Genomic DNA, 20,628 nt, shown 5'->3' with positions numbered 1-20,628 from the left:
CAGGTTCGAGACCCCGAGGTCGCCGGCTTGAGTGCAGGCTCATCTGGTTTGAACAAAAGCTCACCAGCTTGGACCCAAGGTCGCTGGCTCCAGCAAGGGGTCACTCGGTCTGCTGAAGGCCCACGGTCAAGGCACATGTGAGAGAGCAATCGATGAATAACTAAGGTGTTGCAACGTGCAATGAAAAACTAATGATTGATGCTTCTTATCTCTCTCCGTTCCTGTCTGTCTGTCCCTGTCTATCCCTCTCTCTGACTCACTCTCTGTCTCTGTAAAAAATAAATATACAACATAAATATAAGCAGAAAAAGTAGTTTTATTCCCATCATATATATTCTAGAAAATGAAGTGATCTAGTAAAATACATAGTAAATCGCTGGTTACTTGGAGAGCTGTGATGAGCAGGAAGAGATTATAAAAGATATGAAGTAAACCCAGTGACAGACATGGTCAGTATTAGGACTATGGGGAGCTTTAGTTTCACAGATATGTTGAGGTTCAAAATGAAACAATCTGCCCAATAACTTTCAAAAAATGAGTTTGGGAACTCTTTGTTCAAGTCATATCTTCATGCCCTCTGGGGGTCAGTCTTTCTTCAGTGACATCAAATATACCAAACAATGAAGAACTAGCTTTCAATCAATAGCAATGGTGGCTAGGTCACAAAAATGTATCCCTACAAAATAGATACCAGTTTTCTTTAAATTCCTGTCTTGGTACAATAGCTCATAAGGTACAAAAATTTACAACACCTTTGTTTATTTTCAGTAACAGTGACTTCAGCCATGAAAGATAAACATGGCAGAAACCCCTCCCATTTGTGTAGACACCGATCCTGCAGTTTTTTCCCAGAAATATTTCTGGACACACATTTAGGAGAGGCACATTCCATCTAGCCTGTGTCTAGATATGGTCCCCCCTCCAACCCCTATTAGGCCAGTGCTTCTGTAGCAGTCAGTGGTTCCTTTTTAATGCCTATGCTCCTGCAACCAAGTGACTATTAGTCATAGAATTGTATACATTACAACACAAGGCAGGCGCCCTGTCTGGCTGGTTCAGTGCTAAAGCATCAGTCCGGCATGTTGATGTCCCTGTTTCAATTCCTGGTCAATGCACACAGGAGAAGCACCCATCTGCTTCTCTCCCCTCTTCTCTCTCTCTCCCACTCCTGCATACATGGCTCAATTAGAGTGAATAGGCCCCGGGTGCTGAGGTCTGCATCGCATCTGCCTCAAGCACTAAGAAGAGCTCGGTTGTTGAGCAATAGAGCAATGCCCCAAATAGGCAAGAGTATCGCCCCTTAGTGAAATTGCCAGGTAGATCCCAGTCAGGGAGCATGCAGGAGTTTGTCTCTCTGTCTCCTTCTCACAGAAGTCAAAAATAAAAGACACACAGCTGTTTGCAACACTTTCACCAATACAGGCAGTGCTTGTAAACAAGAAAAAATGTCATGTGTTCCCAGAGGCACCTGATTTTGCGATACTTACTAACACTTCAAAATAATATCTGAGTCTAAAACTCATGGCATCCAGGCTGCAGATGAGGGCCACAAAATCTGGCACTCTTTTCTAGGATATGAGCAACAATGACAATTCGGCAAAAGTTGATTTCAGCACCACACTGTGCCTTCGAAGGCAGAGAAAGTTTGAGACCCGTGTAAAAGTTCTTGATCTCTTCATGCCTCCAGAGCCAAAATCTACTTATACCCTAAATGACGCAGTAAATAAAACATCCAAAATTAAAGAGTACTCAAACAAAAGGGCTTTACTTATTTTACAAACCAATGGAACATGGCTCTGGCATTTCTTGCATTGGTGACTTCAACATTGAAAATATTTATCACAGGTATTCAGGGAAACCAGGTCCCTGAAAAGGTGGTCTATCCGCAAGCTGCCAACTGAACTCAGATGATGTTCTCTTAGGTCAACACTGAGTCAGGTCCTGTAACAACTTATCAGCATTAAAGAAATGCTGATTCCACCTGATCTATGGTGGTGCAGTGGATAAAGCATCGACCTGGAACACTAAGGTTACTGGTTCGAAACCCTGGGCTTACTTTGTCAAGGCACATATGGGAGTTGATGCTTCCGGCTCCTCCTCCCTTTCTCTCTCTCTTCTCTCTAAAATGAAAAAAAAAAATACTGATTCTTTAATACCTCACACTTCCTATAATTTCTTCTGACAAATCATAGGAAGAAATCAGCTTCTCTAAGGGCATTAGGATGGTGGCTGATGTAAACAGTGGACACCTGCTAGATGGTACAGGTGAAATAACTTTGGCCACAGAAATTTGCAAAGACATAAATCTAGCAAGAGTCCTGGACACCTTAGAAAGTACAACACAGACACACATGCTTCCCAACTAAGGAAAATTTATGGAAAATCTCCATACCGTTGACATTTGGGTGCATATAATTAAAATTACACAAATGAAGCCTCAGAGTTACCTACAGAGTTGTTAACACTAAAAAACTGTACATTTCTAATACATCTAAGATTGTCCTCTAATGTGAACTCTCATCATATGCTTAGAAAGCTGAGAATTGAAGGGAAAGGATTTTCTACACTCACTGCACTTATAAGGCCTTTCTCCAGTGTGAGTTCTCTGATGACACTGAAGGTTACTGCTACTGGAAAAAGACTTCCCACATTCGTGGCACTCATATGGTCTTTCTCCAGTGTGAACTCTCTGGTGATAGCAAAGTTGGGACTTCTGGATAAAAGATTTCCCACATTCATGGCACTTATATGGTCTTTCTCCAGTGTGAATTCTCTGATGACAGCAAAGGTGGGACTTCTGGGTAAAAGATTTCCCACATTCACGGCACTTGTATGGCCTTTCTCCAGTGTGAATTCTCTGATGATAATGAAAGCTAGTACTCCTTGAAAAAGATTTCCCACACTCCCTGCATTCATAAGGCCTTTCTCCAGTGTGAATTCTCTGATGACAGTGAAGGTGGGATTTCCTGATAAAAGATTTCCTACATTCATGGCACTCATAAGGCCTTTCTCCAGTGTGAACCCTCTGATGACGACAGAAAGCAGCTTTTGAGATAAAGGATTTCCTACATGCAGTGCACTCATAAGGCCTTTCTCCTGTGTGAACTCTCTGATGATAACGAAAACCACAGCTGCTGGAAAAAGATTTCCCACAGTCAATGCACTCATAAGGCCTTTCTCCAGTGTGAATCCTTTGATGACGATGGAAAGCAGTGTTTGTAATAAAGGATTTTCCACACTCACTGCACTCAAACGGTCGTTCTCCAGTGTGAATTCTCTGATGATAACGAAGGTCAGAGTTCCTGATAAAACATTTCCCACATTCACTGCACTCATAAGGCCTTTCTCCAGTGTGAACTCTCTGATGACGACTGAAAGCATTTTTTGTGATAAAGGACTTCCGACATTCACTGCACTCATAGGGTCTTTCTCCTGTGTGAATTTTCTGCTGATAATATTTTCTCGTATGCAAAGTCATCCCAGACACTGAGGTTTCATCTGGCCTGTCCCTGGTACGTGTAGCAGGTGGTTGGAGATGTCCTGATTCAGTAAGGATGTCCAGTACTACCTCCTGGGAGGTAAGAAGCATCTGGGACAAATTGGAATTGTGGCCTTTTGCAAGTGAGACCCTGTCCACATGTCTTTCAAAATGCTTCTTTTTCACATACCGATCCTCATGGTGCTGACACTTTGTACTGAAATAAAATAGTTCTTCACATGCACCACATTTCAACAGCCGTGATCCCTGCTGCTCAACGAAGTTGAAAATGTCTCTCAAGACAAGGCCACAACTCTCACAGGGGTGGCTCTTCTGAAAAGACAAAGCCAGATTAGGATCCTTTGCCTGTGACACCCTTTCAGATGCATTCTGTTCAGTGGCAGCCTCCACACCCTCTGCTCCACAGCAGCAACCTGAACAAAAGAAAATGCTGGTGAATTACATGTTAACCTTATAGGAAAGAACATTTCTCAACATAAATGAACATCTGTCACAGGTAGGCATAATTCTATGTGATGATTTTTAAGAAAAGGTAAACTTTGAAAAAATAGTAGTTATCCATTACTCAGCCCGAAAAGTCAGTCAGTAGTGGAGACCTCACCCAGCAAAGATGTAAGCATACAATGGGACACAAAAATAAAGGCTGGGTCCACGACTTTTTCTTCCACAAAAGGCTTCCTGGATGACTTTTCATGATGGAGTAATCTGAATGTACTCAAAGCCATAAAAATCAATTATATTAGGTCACATGATATAAACACCAATTTAAGAGTTCAGTATATGAGGTGATGAGGCTGCAACAAGAGTGAAGTGCAAACAAACAAGCCCTATCTAGGACAGCAAGTACCCAGAACACTGCAAAACCAAGTAGTGCCCACAGTGCACATGTGAACACATGCATCCTCCAGGGACTAGAAGGCACAGGGAAATGCAAATCCTAGGCCAGGTCACTGGGGATAGTGAGGCTCTTACCCAGCGAGGACATAAGCTCAAAGTTCTCCAGCATCACATCTAGGTACAGGCGTCTCTGAGCCTCATTAAGAAGGCACCATTCCTTCCTGGAGAAGTACAGGGCAATATCTCCGAAAGTTATACCGACCTGTAGGAATTAATACAAATGAAACTAGAACAGTATTTCTGAGAACCCACAATTCTACTCCTTATACATCTTCCCCCACAGCTCCCTCCAGGCCTCTCCAGTTCAGAGACAGCCCAGTCCGGTTACTGAATCTTATTGCCCTCAGCAACAATAGCTGGGCTAAGAGGGATGGCAGGGAAATGAGACCCAAGGCAGTGTTTTTCAAGAGATGGTTCGTGAACCGATTCACTAGGAATTTCACGTTGGTCCACGAGCAAGTTAACCACCCTGATGTTATAGAAATATTACAGATACAATGATATTAGTCGAATTAGTTTATGATCAGGATGATTTCTGCATTAGCAATAATTCTATTTTCATCATTCCCCAAGTGTAAAAAGATTGAAAAGCAGTGATCTAATCTCAGGGCCATGGCTGAAGGGCCTCATTCTTCCTGCCAAGGAATTCCACTGAGAATCCCACATTATGCATCCATTCCACAGCCAAACGTGGGTTATGCTTTATCCTTAAATTCCTTTTTTTTAAATTTTTTATTTATTCATTTTAGTGAGGAGAGGGAGAGACAGAGAGAGAGAAGGGGGGGAGGAGCTGGAAGCATCAACTCCCATATGTGCCTTGACCAGGCAAGCCCAGGGTTTCGAACCGGTGACCTCAGCATTTCCAGGTCGACACTTTATCCACTGCGCCACCACAGGTCAGGCCTTTTTTTTTTTTTTAACAGAGACAGAGAGAGTCAGAAAGAAGGATAGGGACAGACAGACAGGAATGGAGAGAGATGAGGAGCATCAATTATCAGTTTTTCATTGTGACACCTTAGTTGTTCATTGATTGTTTTCTCATATGTGCCTTGACCGCGGGCTTTCAGCAGATCGAGTAACCCGTTGCTCAAGCCAGTGACTTTGTGTCCAAGCTGGTGAGCTTCTTCTTTTTTTTAAGGTTCTCAAAGACTTTATTTATGAAACAGAACAACAGACAGAATATGAATGTACACATCCATATTTACATCGTAGCCAAAATAGATCACAGCTTTAACTTATGGACAGAAAGGTCTGGTCTTTTCTTCTTCTTCTCTGTCTTCTTCGCATCACTGATCTGCATTTTCACTTGATCTTGCAGACTGGAGAAGAAGGCCTGAGATGACTTCAAGGCTTTGTCTTTGCCTTCATCCTTGAGCAGCGCGGCCCGGCCTGGCCCGTCCCGTCCGGGCCAGCTCCCTCAGCATCTCGGTGGCAGCGGCCCTGCTGAGCCTCCCTGCCTGGCCCACACCGGCCTTTTCCAGGAGTTTCCTCCGCTTTTCCTTCTCCTTCAGCTTCACGCACTTCCTCTGTTTCCTCTTCCTCCGCTCGCGCTTCTTGTCTGTGGCTGTTTTCTCCGCACCGGATTTGATGTCTCTGGCTTTGTTTTTCTCCTTGACTTCCTCTGGTGCTAGAAGGGCCACATTGCTGACGCTCACGGGCGCCACCTCCTCCACGGTGATGGCCGGCAGGTTCGACATGATTTTCATCTCTGGAACGGGCGGCTTGGGGATGAAGTAGAAGTTCGAGAGGGCATCCAGCTTCAAGAAGAGGGAGTCCATCAGCTTCTGAATTTCCATGTGCTCGGGGTTTTCTTCCTCTTCTGTTTTTTGCTGGTGGAGTCTGATGCACTCCTGCTCATAGATCTCAGCCAGGCTCAGCTTGCTCTTCTCGTGGTCCAGTGTCAGCCACTTCTTGTACTCATATGCGTCCTCCTTCGGCTTCTCCTTCCGGACAATGTCGTCCCAGGCCTGATCTCTGATCCTCTGCTTGATGATGTCCTCTAGTTGAAGGGTGGTTTCCTCGGTGATCACAGGTGCCATGCGGACGGCATGGTCGAAGTGCAGGGTCTCCTCCAGCAGGCTGTTCTCTGGCCGCTTCTGCGCTGTGACCTCCCCCTGGAGCTGCCACGGCTTTTTCTCCAGCAACTCTTTCTCTAAAGACACAATTTTTTCGTTCATCTTTTCCTGTCTTATTTCAAAAGAGGATTTAACTTCTGTGGAATCTCTCTGTACATTTAAGGTATTGGCATCCTCAGTCTCCTCATCCTCTGGCAAGGCGAACGTCACCCTTTTCGAGGTTTCTTTTTTTTTTTTTTTTTTTTCATTTTTTCTGAAGCTGGAAACAGGGAGAGACAGTCAGACAGACTCCCGCATGCGCCCGACCGGGATCCACCCGGCACGCCCACCATGGGGCGACGCTCTGCCCACCAGGGGGCGATGCTCTGCCCATTCTGGGCGTCGCCATGTTGCGACCAGAGCCACTCTAGCGCCTGGGGCAGAGGCCACAGAGCCATCCCCAGCGCCCGGGCCATCTTTGCTCCAATGGAGCCTTGGCTGCGGGAGGGGAAGAGAGAGACAGAGAGGAAAGCGCGGCGGAGGGGTGGAGAAGCAAATGGGCGCTTCTCCTGTGTGCCCTGGCCGGAATCGCACCTGGGTCCTCCGCACGCTAGGCCGACGCTCTACCGCTGAGCCAACCGGCCAGGGCTCGAGGTTTCTTTATGTTGCTTATTGTCTTCAGTTTCTTCAAGGTCATTCTCTTTTTTTTTTTTTTTGCATTTTTCTGAAGCTGGAAACAGGGAGAGACAGTCAGACAGACTCCCGCATGCGCCCGACCAGGATCCACCCGGCACGCCCACCAGGGGGCGACGCTCTGCCCACCAGGGGGTGACGCTCTGCCCCTCTGGGGCGTCACCATGTTGCGACCAGAGCCACTCTAGCGCCTGAGGCAGAGGCCACAGAGCCATCCCCAATGCCTGGGCCATCTTTTGCTCCAATGGAGCCTTGGCTGCGGGAGGGGAAGAGAGAGACAGAGAGGAAGGCGCGGCGGAATGGTGGAGAAGCAAATGGGCACTTCTCCTGTGTGCCCTGGCCGGGAACCGAACCCAGGTCCTCCGCACGCTAGGCCGACACTCTACCGCTGAGCCAACCGGCCAGGGCAAGGTCATTCTCTTCATCCATTTCCGAAATGCTTCCTTCTCCTTCCTCAGCATTTTCTTCCTCTTCTTTGGCAATTCCTTCCTCTTCCTCATCTGAACTCTGTTCTCCACCATGAGCACCTGCTATATCTTCATCACTTTCAACCGGGTCAAAATAATCTTTGTATTTCAAGTTTCTGGAACTTTTACCTGACTTAAGTTTCTGACTTCCAAACAGTCCTCCCTCATCTGCGTCAGAACCAACATCTTCAAATAGAGCAACCTCCTCTTCCTCCTCCTCCTCAGCAGCGTCTTTCCGTTCCTCTTCCTTTTCCATGTTTTCTAAAAAGGTCTCCATTTTGGCAAGTTTGAAGAACCGATCGTCCACAATGGACTTTTCTCTGGGTTTTGTGGGCATTCTGTTCTGCGCCTTGCTCTGCTGTTCCAGTTTGCCGATATTAAAGTCAAGGTCAGAATCCTCGTCACTGAAAACTGGGCTTTCCCTCAGGTCAGCTCTGCTTGAGGGTTTGGCCATCCCCTCCCCCTCAAGGTCATCACCACTCAGGTCTGCTGCGTCCTCCTCCTCCGCACCTTGTTCTGGGTCTGCCTGGCCGTTGGAGATCTTCGAGCCACCCTGTTCAGACTCCTGCTCTTCACCTTCACCTTCCGGAAGAAGACTGATGTCTTCATCCACAATGGTTTCATTCATGGCGTTCTCAAAGTACCGTAATGCCAGCTCATTCTGCAATTCCAGTTGTTGCCAAATCTGCTCATCATCAAAATGATCTATCACCAGTTTCTGTAAAGGACTCCCACGGACATTGCCATTCTCCAGTGCTTTACTAAAGCCGTAAAGTATTTTTGTTAAGGAAGTGAAGTTTGATGCCAATTTATCTTGAACCGTGAGAAAGCTCTCCGGCCGGCCCGTGGCTTTCCCCACCTCGTCCAGACAGCGCTGCAGGTTCCGGCGACACCACAGCCGCGGTGCCATGGCCGTCCACGACCCGGCTCTCAGTGCCACATCCAAGCTGGTGAGCTTTTTGCTCAAACCAGATGAGCCCGCGCTCAAGCTGGTGACCTCGGGGTCTTCCGCATCCCAGTCTGACGCTCTATCCACTGTGCCACCGCCTGGTCAGACTCTTTAAATTCTTACACCAGGTTCTCAGACATCCTCTAGCTGTACACATCATTGTGTAATCTCTATCTCTTTCACATATTTAAAACCTAAGTTTCTCTCAGTGCTGCCACCTTCCTGCTCCATACCATAGGGATCTCTGTGCACTCACCCATAAATTTGGTACATGGTATCCAGAGAGCGCTTAATATACTCAAGCAGGATTCTGAAACACCAAAACCCTCTGAGGGATTCCAAATGGAGGAAAAACCCTAAATGAGGCTCTGATGTCTTCCTTATCTACTTCTGATCACTGGTACAATATTTGTCACCCAGATTCCAACGGAAATTTCACAAAGAAATGACCCCTTTCCACTCTGTTTATGTACTGTCCCCTCACAACCCACAACCCTCTTCTCACCGCTCAAACTTGGCTTAACAAAATCAATTACATGGTCTCTATTACTGGCACAATGCCACTTCCAAATGACCATATTTGCCTATGACCTTAGCCATCAGCAAGGCAAAAACTAGCCAGAACCCAGCAAAGCACAAGGTAAAATTCCTGTGAAGCACTATCCTGCCCTCAGTATCATTTCCTCTCAACTACCTCTTGACCTCTACAGCCAGCACCGTCACTGATCCCATCCAGCCTTGATCACCTGGGGGAATCACACTCTCTCCACTCTAATGCCACTATCACTTCTCTACCTCACCTGTGTTTGTGAGGATGAGCACCCCTAATCGGGTGACCAGGAGTCAAACCACTAAGCTTTTGCAATCATTTCCACCACAATATGCACTCCCTCCTGAATGTCTACCTCATCTCTACCCTGTTAAACAAAAAAATCACAGCTTTTGCACATCTCCATCCTGTATCCCTCACCAAATTTCCAGATTTGTGTGTTCAGTTTCCCACTTGATACCTTCTGAGTCTTACCACTGACGAGAAAACACTTCTGATATTTCCAAGGAAAATTAAGCTATTACCATCTTACCCAGCAGATGATGGAGCATCCATCACTTTAGCTGCTAGAACCAAAATTCCTGTGTTGTCCCCAACTCTTCCCTTTATCTCCCTCCATTGCAGTGTCTAAAACTCTACTGGGCCCTACTTTTAACAACATGAACCATGGAAATGACCAGGCAGTGCTGGAATGGACAGAGCACTGAACTAGGATGCAAAGGACCCAGGTTTGAAATTCCAAGATCGTTGGCTAGAGCGTGGAGTTGCTGGATTGATCGTGGGATCATAAAAATGACTCCATGGTTGCTGGCTTGACTCTAAGGTCACTGGTATGAGAAAGGGGTCACTCGCTCTGCTGTAGCCCCCTTTCATAGCCCAGGTCCAGGCACATATGTAAAAGCAATCAATGAACAACTAAGGTATCGCAACTAAGAATCGACGCTTCTCATCTCTTCCTCTTTCTGTCTGTCTGTCCCTATAAGTCCCTGTCTGTCTCTGTCACAAAAAGAAAAAAACTGAACCATGGCAATGACTCTGGTCCATCAGCACTCCTATGGTCACAGCACTTGTTTTCTCCTGAGCTCCTGCCACCTCCCTTAACCCCATTATCTGTCCTCCACTGTGCGGCCATATAGAGCCTGTTAAACCCAGGAGAGACCCACTCCTTTATCCTATGCAAATGCTCCATTATCTCTATAATACTGTAGATGCCAACACTGTCACTCTGCCATTTTACAGGTCTTAATCTAGAGTTCCCTGCTCTTTGTTTTGAACACAAAGAATGGAAACATGTGCTACCTATTCTCAACTCAGTGGCATCTACAAGCATTTTGACATGCTGGCGACTCTCCCTGGGTTAATCTTCCATATCTGTTTACATTTATCACCAAAAGTTGGGGCACGGTCATTTTACCTGTGGCCTACACTCAGGACACTGGGCTTGAGGGTACTGCATTGATTTCCACATCCAAAAACTGAGAAAATACCAAGAAAACATTCTGGAGGTGAGGAAGGAGAAACCAGAAGAATGCAGAAGAAAGGGGAGCCTGCAATGTCTGGGATCTTATACTCCAGCCTGTGACCTCAGTGTTCTTGACTGAGGGAACAAGGCCAGACAGAAAAGTCTGAAAAATAATAAACCATTTGTATGGACCTTGCTTGTTATCAGTTCCTTGAAAGAAAATTGCAGCTCCAATAAGATGAATGAAAAGTTTATCAAGGACAGACCCTCCAATCTCCTCTCTCCTTCCCCTCCCTAAGACATGAAAGTCATGTCGACCAGCAAACAAAGTCATAGAAATCTGGCATTTGTCACGTGAAAGCTAATGCTGTATAGGTATATAACCGTGATGGCAAACCTATGACACGTGGCCACATGCTGCTGCATACCAAAGAACTATGGGGCCGCATACCAAAAAGGATGTTTCATCCTCGGCTCCTGCACGGCCAGGTGCAGTAGCTGAGGATAAAACATTTGCTGTAGTGTAGACACTCTGTGCCGGAGGTCTGTAAGCCAAAACAACAGAACTCGAGTACAGAGCGTCTAGTTCTGGGACTTCCGGTTAGGTCATTAGGGGATCTTTGACCTCACTTCTGGCCAGCGGAGCAGGGAGCAGCGGAATGCTGCAGGGGACGCATCTCTGGGGGCCCTGTGATCGCCATTACTAGCAACCACATAACCAGAGCAACCATCATCCAATCTACTGTTCTGGGGTGTCATGGATTTCTAATTGACCATCATTACTGAGATAAGTGAGGGGGAGGCTGGGAGAGGTGAGGGCCTGTGCATGGGTGCCGTTTCCCGCCATTAGAAATAGCGGCAGCCATCTTAATTTACATAAGATACAACTTGCAGAATTTCAAGACAGCATCTGGGCTCAGGTGTTTGTCCACTTGAGGTCAAAGCTTGAGAATATGGAAAGGTGCCGCTTGGGAGAATCAAAAGGAGTGCTACTACGAACAGGAAATTTGGAGCGTCTGGAACCGATTACCAGACACTTTTAGCACCCTGAAAAATATAGCAATGGCTTTACTCACAATTTTTCCCTCTACATACTTTTGTTAGACCTTATTCTCAGCGTTAAATAACATCAAAACCAACAAAAGAAACAGATTGACAGATGAAATTAGTAGCGCTTCCTTGGGCTTGAAGTATACAAAATACCAACCTTCAATGGAAGATTTAGCCAATGAAATTCAGCAACAAAAAAGTCACTAATAGGCAGGTTAGTTAAAGAATTTCCCCTCCCCCTCACTTATCTTAGTCAGGGCACCCCATACAAGTTAAATAATATCAAGACCAACAAAAGAAACCCACTGACAGATGAAGAAAGAAGTCACTAAGCAGATAAGTTAAATAATTAGTTTTTGGTTTATTAAATAGTTATATATTACAATTATACATTTTTGTTATTTAAACTATAAATATTGCCTGACCTGTGGTGGCGCAGTGGATAACGCGTAGACCTGGAAATGCTGAGGTCGCCGGTTCGAAACCCTACGCTTGCCTGGTCAAAGCACATATGGGAGTTGATGCTTCCAGCTCCTCCCCCCTTCTCTCTCCTCTCTAAAAATGAATAAAGAAAAAAAGAAAAAAAAAAAGATTCCAGGCCTATTTAAAAAACAAACAAACAAACAAAAAACTATAAATATTGCAAAATTATGGGTTTTTTTTCCTCAAAGTGACACATCATCCAAGCTATGCTCGGTTTTTTGGTGAATTTTGACATACCAAGCTCAAAAGATTGCCCATCACTGGTATATAATATGTAAGAAATCTAACTTCAGGGAGCACGTATTTTGTTGCCTCTTTTGGGGTCATGCACCTTTGAGAGCTAAATAAATCCTACTTCTTTCATCAGGTTGTCTGGGCGTTTTTGTCCTCCTTGGATCCCTGCAACAGAGGCACCAGGATCCCAGACATTACAAGGTGGTGTCAGGACCAGAGGGAATCGCTGACACCCAATCCTGACTTGTGTAATTTACGTAAGTGGTTTTTCAACCTTTGGAACCAGTGGGAAGACGCAACCACTATTCCCTGACCAGTTCTGGAGTCTATTGACCTCTAGCAAACCCTTTTTTTCTGGGAATCAGTCCTCAGTGCTCCCTCTTCCCAGCTCTGTGACCTTGTATAAGGGCTCAACTCCTGGGGCCTCACTGTCCTCACCACCCCATTGCAGTCTGTTCTCTCTCTTCTCAGCAAGATTTAAAAATGCCTTAAAAACCCCTGTCCCTCTTTGTTCACAAACTTCTATGGTTCCAATGACCCTAAGAATGAAAGTATAGGCCCCTGCCTCCCAGTCAAGACGTGACTGTCTGCTTGTAATTCCAAGGGCCGACACCATCGTGACCATTCACATGCAGGTGTCTCAATGAATTCAGGCAGAAGGTAAAGAAACAGTAGAGCCCAAGGATGGTTGGCTATTCTGTTTATTGGTGTCTCCCAAGACCGGAAAGCCACAAGAAAGCCACCCTTGAGAGCAAGAAATCAGATGTACCAGGAAGCAACCCAAGGGAGGACAGATAACATTCTTTCTTTTTTCCTCCATGAGAGAGACAGAGAGAGGGATAGCCAGACAGAAAGAGAGAGAAATGAGAAGCATCAATTCTTTATTGCAGCACCTTTGCTGTTTATTGATTGCTTTCTCATACGTGCCTTTACCAGGGGCTACAGCAGACCTAGTGCCCCCTTGCTCAAGCGAGTGAACTTGGGTTCAAGCTAGCAGGCTTGGGGTCTGGAACCTGGGTTCTCTGAATCACAGTCTGATGCTCTATCAACTGTACCACTGCCTGGTCAGGCTCAGATAACTTTATATAAAGGAATGAGAATTTATTAAAGCCAGTGGAGCTTGTGTAGCATGTAGCTCTAAAATATGAACTTCCTGAATTTGATTTTCTTACAGGTTATATACCTTTACAGTGTCTAAGCAACGGGCATGTGATTTCTTTTAAATTTTCCCAGTAGTAAAAGAGAGTGGAGGGACAGTTTCAGTGGGGTCAGAAAGGGGTAAGGGGTTTCTAGATCCCTGGCCATAGTTAAATACATATTCTGCTATTCTTGCTTTGTATTGTAAGTGACTCTTAAGCACTCATAATGACAACTATGGGATGTAGTTGATTTATCACTGGCTGAATGAGTTACCCCTGCTGGGTCCTTTCCTTTGTATTCTTTTTGTTTCTTCCTTCTTAGGGAAAAGGGGGCCCGCCCCTCCTTCCTCACGGGGAGGAAAAAGAAATCCTGCTGTGAGGGAAGAATCTTTTCCACTTCTGTTCTTTCCTTCCAAACTTTCTGGCGGGAAAAAATCTCTTCCCCATCAAACAATGGCGCTTCGCAAGCAGGAACCCAAAGAGCAATTTGCAATCAGCTGCCACACGCTGAACTGCCCAGCGCCATTTTGGGGGGGGGGGTAAGTTTTTCTAAGTAAGAAGAGGGGGGAAGGAAGACAGATACTAAGACTCCCGCTTGCGCCCCACCGGGATCCACCCGCCATGGCCACCAGGGGGCGATGCTCTGCACTTCAGGGACGTTGCTCTGCTGCTGCTGGAAACATTCTAGTGCCTGAGCCAGAGGGCATGGCACCATTTTCAGTGCCCGGGCCAACTTCGCTCCAATGGAGCCTTGGCTGCGAAAGGGGGAGAGAGAGAAAGGAGAGGAGGGGAGAGTGGAGAAGCAGATGGGCACTTCTCCTGTGTTCCCTGCCCGGAAATCAAACCCGGGACTTCCACACGCCGGGCCGACGCCCTAATGCTGAGCCAACCGGCCAGGGCCACCACTTTTAACAAGAAAAGTGAGGAAACTAAAAACAAATTTTCCAAACTCATTTGCCCAGCTGCGCACTTACCTCAGTCCCGCGCCATAGCGCGGACGCCGCCATCGCCTTTGGGAACTCGGAAGCGGGCGGAGTGACAGACGAGGAGGTGGCTCAGGGCAAGGCTGTCCAGATCCTGGCCCTGGAGCAGGTCGCCCGGGGCGGCGTCGCCAAGACTCACACTTCCGTTAGTGAATCGTGGACCACGACTCCCGGATCTCGCGCCTTCCCTCCCCACGATCTCCACGGCGACTTAGCGCTCCGGAAGCGCAGACTGACCTTGAGAAGAGACCAACCACAAGCCCGAAGAACCACGGAGGTCCCTCCCCTAAGCCTTGTGCCTGAGCGGAAACGCCGTTTTGGAGCCTTCCCTGGCGCAATCTGCGGTCGTCGGCGCACCTCCCTTTGGGTAATGTAGTTCCTGGACTCCAAGGCGGTGATTCTGTCTTCTCGCACTGACGCCAGGACTACCCCACGTGTATTGCCAGGAAATTCGAGGGTCCTTATCTCAATGACGTTTTGAAAATGTCCAGAAAAAGCTCGGTTAACAAGCTCTTTCCTAGTTTTGATTTGTTAATGCTGACACCAATAGGTTGGAGCTGAGATATCAAGCCTCCAGGTGCTCCATCTGAGCCAGTGACATCTTGCTCAAGCCAGTGACCATGGGCTCAAGCCAGCGATCTTAGGCTTCAAGCCACCAACATCAGGTTTTCAAACCTGGGTCCTGAGAGTCCCAGGTCAATGTTCTATTCACTGCACCATGACTGGCCAGTTTTTTTAAAAAATATATTTTTATTTTATTTACTCATTTCAGAGAAGAGATAGAGAGAGAGAGAGAGAAAGAAAGAAAGTGGGGAGGAGCAGGAAGCATCAACTCACATATGTGCCTTGACCCATATGTGGGTTTCAAACTGGCGACCTCAGCATTCCAGGTCAAGGCTTTATCCACTGCGCCACCACAGGTCAGGGAACTGGTCAGTTTATTCAAACATTTAATATGTGTAGTGAGCATGAACAGGTGGTGGCACAGTGCATAGACAATCGAACTGGGACACGGAAACACAGGTTTAAAACCTTGAGGGTGCCAGGTTGGGCACAAGGTCGATGACTTCACTAGGGGTCACCCAGTCTGTTTTAGCCTCCCTTCAAGGCACATGAGAAATCAATCAATGAAAAGCTAAGGAGAGGCAACAAAGAATTGATGTTTCTCATTTCTCTCCCTTCCTGTCTGTCCCTATGTATCCCTCTCTTTGTTAAAAAAAAAACAAAACATGAGTGGTGATATGATACTCTGCCATTCTCAAAGGGATATTGTGAACATAAACTTTTTTTAAAATAAATTTAATTCCTCTATGTATCTTCTTAAAACGAGTTTATTAATTTTAGAGAGGAGAGAGAGAAGGGGGGAGGGGCAGGATGCATCAATTAGTTGCTTCTCCTATGTGCCCTGACCAAGCAAGCTTGCATTTCAAACCAGCAACCTCAGCATTCCAGGTCAAAGCTTTATCCACTGAGACACCACAGGTCACGCAAGAACACTAACTTTAAAATCAAATAAAATTTTATAATTAAAAAACTATGCCTATGTATATATGTAATAAGTATAAAAAATGAATACTTATGCACAAAACCTATTTAATTTTTTTGAGCAAATATCACACCAAAATAAACAAAAATTTGAAAAACATTAAAACTAGCTAATGAAAGTTAAGAAAAATCTAGTCTTACTGGAAATTATAAAAACTTCTAAAAAAATTTAATTCCCCAGCATCCTGAAAATGGCACAACATTCATATAAGTGTTTGGACACTCAACCAAATGGTAAACAAAAGAAAATTGTGTTAGTTTTTTCTTATCCATGGAATATCTTCCAGATGTAATTGAATCTTTCTCCTCTCATTTAAATATGAGCCCTTAAAACCCTCAGGAACCACGTTTCTCATTCCTGGTGCTGCTGTTACATTTCTTTTTTTTTTTCTCTTACATTTCTACAGCACCTGTTACCTTATAATTTACTATAACATAGAATATTTTAAGACTTTATTTATTCCATTTTTTTTTCCAGAGAGGAGAGGGATGGAAAGGGGGAAAGAGAGTAGGGGGAGGAGCAGGAAGCATCAACTCCCCTATGTGCCTTGACCAGGTAAGCCCAGGGTTTTGAACTGGTAACCTTAGTGTTTCCAGGTCAATGCTTTATCCCACTGCGCCATCACAGGTCAGGCAGAAGGTTTTTTTTTTGACTCATAGGGTAGCTTTTTTTTTTTTTTTTTTTCCTTCAGAGACAGAGAGAGAGTCAGAGATAGGGATAGACTGGGACAGACAGACAGGAACAGAGAGATGAGAAGCATCAATCATTAGTTTCTCGTTGCGCATTGCGACACCTTAGTTGTTCATTAATTGTTTTTTTTCCCATTGATTGCTTTCTCATATGTGCCTTAACCGTGGTCCTTCAGCAGACTGAGTGACCCTTGCTTAAGCTAGCGACCTTGGGTCTAAGCTGGTGAGCTTTGCTCAAACCAAATGAGCCCACGCTCAAGCTGGCGACCTTGGGGTCTTGAACCTGGGTCCCCGGCATCCCAGTCTGTCGCTCTATCATCTGCGCCACCGCCTGGTCAGGCAAGGGGTAGCTTTTTTTTTTAAGTGAGAGAAAGGGAGCTAGACAGACTCCAACAGGTGCCCTAACTTGGAGCCACCTGACAACCCCCATCTTGGGCTGGTGCTCATATCAATCAAGCTATCTTCAGTGCTTGGGGCAGACAATTGAACCAGTTAGGCCACAGCCTGCAGGGAGGAAGAGACAGAGAAGGGGGAGAGGAAGAAAAACAGTAGCAGATGGTGGCTTCATGTGTGCCCTGACTGGGGATCGAACCCAGGTTATCTACATGTTGGGCCAACGCTCTATGCACTGAGCCAGCCAAAGGCCATGGGCTAGGTTTTTGTTTTTTTAGAAGAATTGCTTTTTTTTTTAAATTTATTTTAGAGAGGAGAGAGAGTGAGACAGAGAGAGAGAGAGAGAGAAAGGGGGGAGGAGCAGGAAGCATCAACTCCCATATGTGCCTTGACCAGGCAAGCCCAGGGTTTTGAACCGGCGACCTCAGCATTCCAAGTTGACGCTTTATCCACTGCGCCACCACAGGTCAGGTGCAGGTTAGGTTTTGTTTTTTGTTTACAGGGACAGAGAGAGAGTTAGAGAGAGGGATAGATAGGGACAGACAGACAGGAATGGAGAGAGATGAGAAGCATCAATCATCAGTTTTTCATTGCAACACCTTAGTTGTTCATTGATTGCTTTCTCATATGTGCCTTAACCGTGGGCCTTCAGCAGACTGAGTGACCCTTGCTTAAGCTAGCGACCTTGGGTCTAAGCTGGTGAGCTTTTGCTCAAGCCAGATGAACCCGCGCTCAAGCTGGCGACCTCGGGGTCTCGAACCTGGGTCCTTCCACATCCCAGTCCGACGATCTATCCACTGCGCCACCGCCTGGTCAGGCAAATCCTTAAGTATTTATGCAATATAAATATTAGCAGAAAAAGTAGTATTATTCACATCATATACATTCTGGGAAATGCAAAATGATCTATTAAACTAGAAAGTAAATCAGCCCTGGCTGGTTGGCTCTGTGGTAGAGCTTCGATTTGGCATGTGGAAGTACCGGGTTGGATTCCCAGTCAGGGCACTCAGGAGAAGTGCCCATCTGCTCCTCCACCCTTCCCCCTATTTTTCCCCTCTCTTTCTCTTCCCCTCTCACAGCCAAGGCTCTACTGGAGCAAAGTTGGCCAGGGCACAGAGGATGGCTCTATGGCCTTTGCCTCAGATCCTAGAATGGCTACAGCTGCAACAAAGTAATGCACAGATGGGCAGAGAACTGCCCTTTAATGGGTTGGTCAGGTGAATCCTGGGCAGGCACATGCTGGAGTCTGTCTCTCTGCCTCCTTGCTTCTCACTTCAGAAACAAACAAACAAACAAACAAAAACAAAGAAAGTAAATTGGTGAATACTTGGAGAGCTGTGAAGGGCAGGGAGAGGAATGTAAAAGGATATGAATTAAACCCACTGTGACAGACATGGTCAGTATTAGGACTACGGTGAGTTACAGTTTCACACATATGCTGAAGCTAAATATAAAACAATTTGCCCAATAATAATTGGAAAATACATTTGGTAACTATGTTTTATCCATATTCTCATGCCCTCTGAAGGGTCAGTCTTTCCTTAGTGACATTAAATATACCAAACAATGAAGGACTGTTTTTCAATCAATAGCAATGCTGCCTAGGTAAAAAAAAAAAACCGTATCTGTAGACAACAGATACTTTTCTTTATCTTAGCTTCCTGCCTGGGCACAATATCTGATAAGGTACAAAAATTTACAAAACCACTGCTTTATTTTCAATGATAATGACTTTAGTCACAGAAGAAAAATATGGCAAGAAACCCTACAATTTGTGTACACAGTGATCCTGCAGTTCTTTTCACAGAAACATTTCTGGACGCACATTTAGACAAGTCACATTCCATCTAGCCTGTGCCTAGATTTAGAATCTTACAACCCCTATTGGGCCAGTGTTTCTGTAGCAATCAGGGGTTCCTCTTTAATCCCTATGGTTCTGTAACCAAGTGACCATTAGCCTTGGAATTGTACACATTACGGCACATGATGCCCTATTGGTAGGCTCAGTGGTAAAGCGTCAGCCTGGCATGTTGATGTCCATGATTCGATTCCCAGTTAGGGCGCTCAACAAAAGCACCTGTCTGCTTCTCTACCCCTCCCCCTCTTGCTTCTCTCTCTCTCTTACTCCTGCAGACATGGCTTGATTACAGTGAGTTGGCCCTGGGTGCTAAGGAAGGCTCCATCGCATCTGCCTGAGGAACTAAGAAGAGCTAAGTTGCTGAGCAATATCCCAAATGTGCACAGCATCACCCCTCTGTGGGCTTGCCAGGTGATCCCTGTCAGGGTGCATGCAAGAGTCTCTCTGCCTCCCCTTCTCTCGCTGAATAAAAAAAAACAGTGGACACATGGCCCTTGGCAACACTTTCAAAAATGATTCGTTCAATACTGGCAGTGCTTGTAAACAAGGAAAAATGTCCTGTGTTTTCAGATGCAACTGATGTTGTGACACTTCTCAACACTTCAAAGTGATCTCTGAGTTTCCCAAAACTCATGGCATCCAGGCTCCACATGAGGGCTACAGAATCTGGCAGGCTATTCTGGGTGGATATGGGCAACCATAAAAATATGGCAAAAGCTGATTTCAGCACCACATTGTACTTTCTTTTTTTTTTTTTTTTTTTTTTCCATTTTTTTCTGAAGCTGGAAACAGGGAGAGACAGTCAGACAGACTCCCGCATGCGCCCGACCGGGATCCACCCGGCACGCCCACCATGGGGCGACGCTCTGCCCACCAGGGGGCGATGCTCTGCCCATCCTGGGCATCGCCATGTTGCGACCAGAGCCACTCTAGCGCCTGGGGCAGAGGCCACAGAGCCATCCCCAGCGCCCGGGCCATGTTTGCTCCAATGGAGCCTTGGCTGCGGGAGGGGAAGAGAGAGACAGAGAGGAAAGCGCAGCGGAGGGGTGGAGAAGCAAATGGGCGCTTCTCCTGTGTGCCCTGGCCGGGAATCGAACCCGGGTCCTCCGCACGCTAGGCCGACGCTCTACCGCTGAGCCAACTGGCCAGGGCCCACATTGTACTTTCAAAGGCAGAGAAAGTTTGAGACCCATGTAAAAGTTCTTGACCTATTCATGCCTCTAGAGCCGAAATCTACTATAATCTAAATGATATACAGTAAATAAAATATCCAATATTAAAGAGAAGTCAAATAAACGGGCCTGCATTATTTTACAAGCCAATGGGACATGTAAAATGGCTCTGGCATTTCTTGCATTGGTCACATCAACACTGGAAATATTCATCACAGGTATTAAGGAAACCAGGTCCCTGAAAAGGCAGTTCCATCTGCAAGCTGCCAGCTGAACGCAGATGATGTTCTCTGAGGTCAACACTGAGTCAGGTCCCGTCACAACTTATCAGAGTTAAATAAATGCTGATCCCCTAACAGCTCACACTACCTATAATTTCCTCCAACAAATCAGAGGAAAACATGAGCTTCTCTAAAGACATTAGGATGATGACTGATGTAAACAGTGGACACCTGCTTCAGGGGTCTCCAAACTTTTTACACAGGGGGCCAGTTCACTGTCCCTCAGACC

General features: G+C 45.9%; 2 protein-coding genes across 4 annotated transcripts in view; both read right to left on the bottom strand.

Moving 5' to 3' along the window:
- Positions 1-1,746: 1,746 nt before the first annotated feature.
- LOC136399468 (zinc finger protein 211-like) overlaps positions 1,747-20,628 on the bottom strand; it is a 175,532-nt gene continuing 156,650 nt past the window's right edge. For 2 of the 3 annotated variants that reach the window (XM_066374656.1, XM_066374655.1), the window contains exons 2-3: positions 4,472-4,598; positions 1,747-3,912 (exon numbers count right to left, since the gene is read on the bottom strand). In XM_066374656.1, the coding sequence (XP_066230753.1) occupies positions 2,492-3,912; positions 4,472-4,598 (1,548 nt within the window). In that variant the 3' untranslated portion in view covers positions 1,747-2,491. Of the gene's footprint in view, positions 3,913-4,471; positions 4,599-14,451; positions 15,133-20,628 lie in introns of those variants that run through there. The other variant, XM_066374654.1, reaches the window with a different exon arrangement.
- Positions 5,618-8,532, bottom strand: LOC136399510 (U3 small nucleolar ribonucleoprotein protein MPP10-like). The gene is given in 3 exon segments (XM_066374733.1): positions 5,618-5,795; positions 5,797-6,724; positions 7,523-8,532. Coding segments are annotated over 3 exon segments (2,103 nt in total). The 5' UTR covers positions 8,521-8,532; the 3' UTR covers position 5,618.

This window comes from Saccopteryx leptura, chromosome 3 (genome assembly GCF_036850995.1).
Source record: "Saccopteryx leptura isolate mSacLep1 chromosome 3, mSacLep1_pri_phased_curated, whole genome shotgun sequence".
Classification (NCBI taxonomy): Eukaryota; Metazoa; Chordata; class Mammalia; order Chiroptera; family Emballonuridae; genus Saccopteryx; species Saccopteryx leptura.
The sequence above is the reverse complement of the archived record's forward strand: the minus strand, read 5'-3'. Positions and strand labels throughout refer to the sequence as shown.